The sequence below is a fragment of the Apis dorsata genome, unplaced genomic scaffold (genome assembly GCF_000469605.1).
Source record: "Apis dorsata unplaced genomic scaffold, Apis dorsata 1.3 scaffold_10, whole genome shotgun sequence".
Classification (NCBI taxonomy): domain Eukaryota; kingdom Metazoa; phylum Arthropoda; class Insecta; order Hymenoptera; family Apidae; genus Apis; species Apis dorsata.
Genome location: NW_006263313.1, coordinates 389,341 through 393,232, shown reverse-complemented (window position 1 = coordinate 393,232; position 3,892 = coordinate 389,341). Strand labels below are relative to the sequence as shown.

Below are 3,892 nucleotides of genomic sequence, written 5' to 3'. Positions count from 1 at the left end.
GTGTGTGCGCGCTCAGTGAAAGTAAACAAACGGTATGAGTACGGTACTGGGAAGTGTCGGTGACCCGGCCGGTCTTTTGGACCCCGATGTCGAGAGTATCCTTGAAGAGAAAAATCAATTGATCAGTCGACAATATGCAGAAATCGAGAGATTGCAACGTGAACTTTCGGAGGTCATTGGCGAACGTGACGCCCTGCTTTGCGAGGTGTCAAAATTCAAGTTCGAGCGCGAGATGACTGATCTAACACGTCTACTAGATGACAGGTATTTATTTTAATTCTTTCGATTTATTTTAATTAAAATAATAAATATCATAAAGTTATTTATCATTGAAATACATCATACATATACATGTAAAACATTTGCTTGCAATTAGAAGCGTGAATCATAAAGCGTTGTTTCAAATCATGAAAATATCATGGCACGTAGTATGATTGCAATCAGCACAATGACATTTAATTTCTGTTGTTGAAAAAGAATGTTGACATCGGTAATGTTAACGTGGTTACATCGGCATAAATGAAGATTTTGTGATATAATTCAACGGACAAAGCCTTCGCATGCCTACAAATGTATATGCATATCGTGGAGTCGCAGTGGCGTATAAATAATGGATTTTTTAGTTCTGATATCTTTTGCGATATTTATTGATATTTTAAATTAATATTTTTAGTTAGAACGTTGTTTGCTAATGCAAGTATACTAAATACTCGATAACATTTGTTTTATTTTATTATACTCATATCATTATTTCCATTTCTATTAATTAAAGTATAATATAATTAGAATTATTCGTAACGGAATATCATTAATCGTAATATCGATATATATCGTATAATCGATATTATGCAGGTTATGGAATTTTTTAGCCAGTTTTAATGAAATAAAAAGTTCATAATAAAATTCATTCTTTATTGATTTATAATAACATTACATATATTGTAGAATTTTATACGATACTAAAATTAATTTAAATATACTTTATTATTAATTTTTATTTTAACATAATATAAAAACACAAGATATATTTAAAAAAATATTTATCATTTGATTGATTTCATATAATTTAATATAATTATATATAATAGTGCGAATTACGTCATTTCAAATTTTTATTCGTGAAATATTGCGTAAATTTTTTCTATTGTGTATAATAGTTATATTATTCATTTCACAAAGTTAAGTTTATCCATACACTTTTTAATTAGATTATATGTGTAATATAAATATTTTAATATAATATATGCTATGAATAACAATCAGGAATAATTAGCCTTTAACGTCATTTCATTAATTAATTATCATAAAATTCTAATATAAATTCTAACTAAATATAAATTCAATATTATTTAGAATTATATATTATTTAGAATTTCACGTATTCACTTTTCAAATAATTCATAATTTGAAAAATTAAAAACATAAATATAGTTGTTATTTTATAATATTATAGATATCCAGAGTTAAATAATAATATCAAAGTAAACGATAAAAGAATCGTATGATTAGTTTTTTTGAATCACAGCTAGACAAACAATTAACCTTGATGCAGTTAGATTAACTTTTCTATTGATTATATACGACACAAGATAATACTTTTCTCATGTTATATTGTATTTAAATTGAGTTGAGTAAATCATTCTGCGTTATGTTATGCGTTATAAATTTATACTATTAGTCGAACAATCGATAATATGTTCGGAAAAACTAACTGTACACCTATGATTCTCTATCAGATCGATTTCATATGCGTGCGAAGTTTTTCTGTCCGTGATACGATCGTCCTCAGGTTGTAGGAAACTATCGTGTTTCATCGTTCTTTGAGACGATCTCTTGTTAGGTTAGGTTAGATATAGTGAAAAAATTTGCGTAATAATTTTTTTATGCAAAGGAGCAGGATAATTGAAATTTGAGAAGGGTGAAAGTTGTCTCGTTGAGTTTTGAATTCTTCGGTTTAGCTCGGTTAGATTTGAATATAAAAGGAAATTTCTGCATTCACACCGGAAGTTGAGCCATTTGAATCCATGGAACTTATCCAAATTGTCATGGGAATTGATTTAAATTTCAAGTTATAAAATCTTATAATTTTTCGATTTATAAATTTTCAAATTTCTTAAATTTTTTTGAATTTAATATTTTTCAATTTAAATTTTTCAAGATAATTAACCATAATAGGATAGATAGTTTTAATCATTTTAATCTTAATATATATGTCATCGAGGACATCAAGAACAATAATTTTTCCTTATAACTTAATCTCTTATAGTTATCTAGATAGCTTCTTTGCAAAAAATGATTGTTATAAATTTTTAGAATTTAAAGTTTATCGGTCAGTGCCAAATTCTCGGAATATTTGAATATTTAAAAAAAAAAAAATTTTAAAATCGTTTAGTAATAGAATTTTTCAAGATAATTCCCATCCATCCTAAAGACGCGAATTTAACTCGCTGAGGCTTACGTTCCCTAAATATGGCCTGTTCACGGTTGTGTGCATACGAGGGTACACACCAAGCCGACGATTTCTCACAAAGCCACGGGTGTGGATGTGTGAACTCGCAAGGTTAAGCACGCTTTGAGCTCCATATCGTCCATCTAAAGGAGCAAAATAGAAAGAAATGAATCGTTCCCACAGGTTGAGTCAGACGGATGTAACTACAATTCGTGCTCCTAGATTTACTTACCATTATGAAACTTAATTAATCATCGATTTTAATGTATAATAATCAATGGAGTCGTAAGGTATATAATAATTTCTATTATTAATTTCATTCGATTAAATTTCAGAAATTTTTATAAATAATATTTTTGATAATTCAAAATATTGTTCACCAAAATTTTTTTATATTGGAAAAAATAAATGAAGAGTTTCAATTGTTTTTTTTTTTTTTTTTTTTTTACAGTTCACAATAATCTTGTCTATTATATATTTATTTCAGATTTCTAACTTGACCACGTGACATTTCAAAGCACAATCGCGTCTATTTTTACACCATTCTGTTACCAGATCGATCGATTATCGACAAGATGTACCATTGATAAAACTACCCCCAAGAATACCTTTCATAAAATTTATAAACTCGTAGCCTCGAGTTCTCGAATCCCTTTAACGATATCTACGGACGACTATCGGTTGACATTAGACACGTCAAAAAATCAAAGTGTTAAAAAATATATATGTGTACAAACAAGTGGCGAATGTGTGTCAAATTTCTCCGAGTTTCCAATCGTGGCAGGCCAATTACCAGGTGTGGATATATTTGGTGTGACCGGTTAACCTCGGTGTACTTGCACAATATTGCAATCGAAAGCGTGCAATTCTTTCCACGTATCAGCCAGTTCTGGCTAAAATCGATACCCTATTCGAATCTGTCTCTACCTCTCGATGGATTCGTATTGCCCTTCTAGTCTAGTTTTAATTATTTCAACGTCTTGGTCATTAGTTTCCTTTATGGCGTTCATTCTTCATTATATTCTTGGATTTTTTTAGGTTAGGTTTCGTAATATATTTGGATATTACGAATTAGATATATCTATTTATTTTATAATATTGCGGGAATATTTCATGATCTTTGCATTTCTTTCTATCAAATCAAGTTTAATTTTTTTTAAGATGATATGCGAAATTCTAAAATTTGGCCATTTTCGAAAATAATGTTTATCCTTCATCGTATTCGATTCGCCATTTTGTATCAATTTCTTTTCAGACGTATAACAGCTGCGCAAACGAAGTTCGATCGCGATAAGGTTCGATATATCGTCGAGAACTATCGAACAGCTGCTACTATTATTGACTTGGCAGACTGTTTATTAATACTTGGAAAGTTCGAAGTTAATTAAGAGCAGAAGTATTAGACACGCGAAGTTAGTGTATGATACAGAAACCATGATCTTG

The 3,892-nt window shown here is 29.3% G+C and overlaps 1 protein-coding gene across 3 annotated transcripts in view; it reads left to right on the top strand.

The window, feature by feature from the left end:
• Positions 1-3,892, top strand: part of LOC102670652 (IQ motif and SEC7 domain-containing protein 2) — a 79,000-nt gene that overhangs the window by 566 nt on the left and 74,542 nt on the right. For all 3 annotated transcript variants that reach the window (XM_006607699.2, XM_006607700.2, XM_006607697.2), the window contains exon 2: positions 1-264. In XM_006607699.2, coding sequence (XP_006607762.1) covers positions 35-264 — 230 coding nt within the window. In that variant the 5' untranslated portion in view covers positions 1-34. The remainder of the gene's footprint in view (positions 265-3,892) is intronic.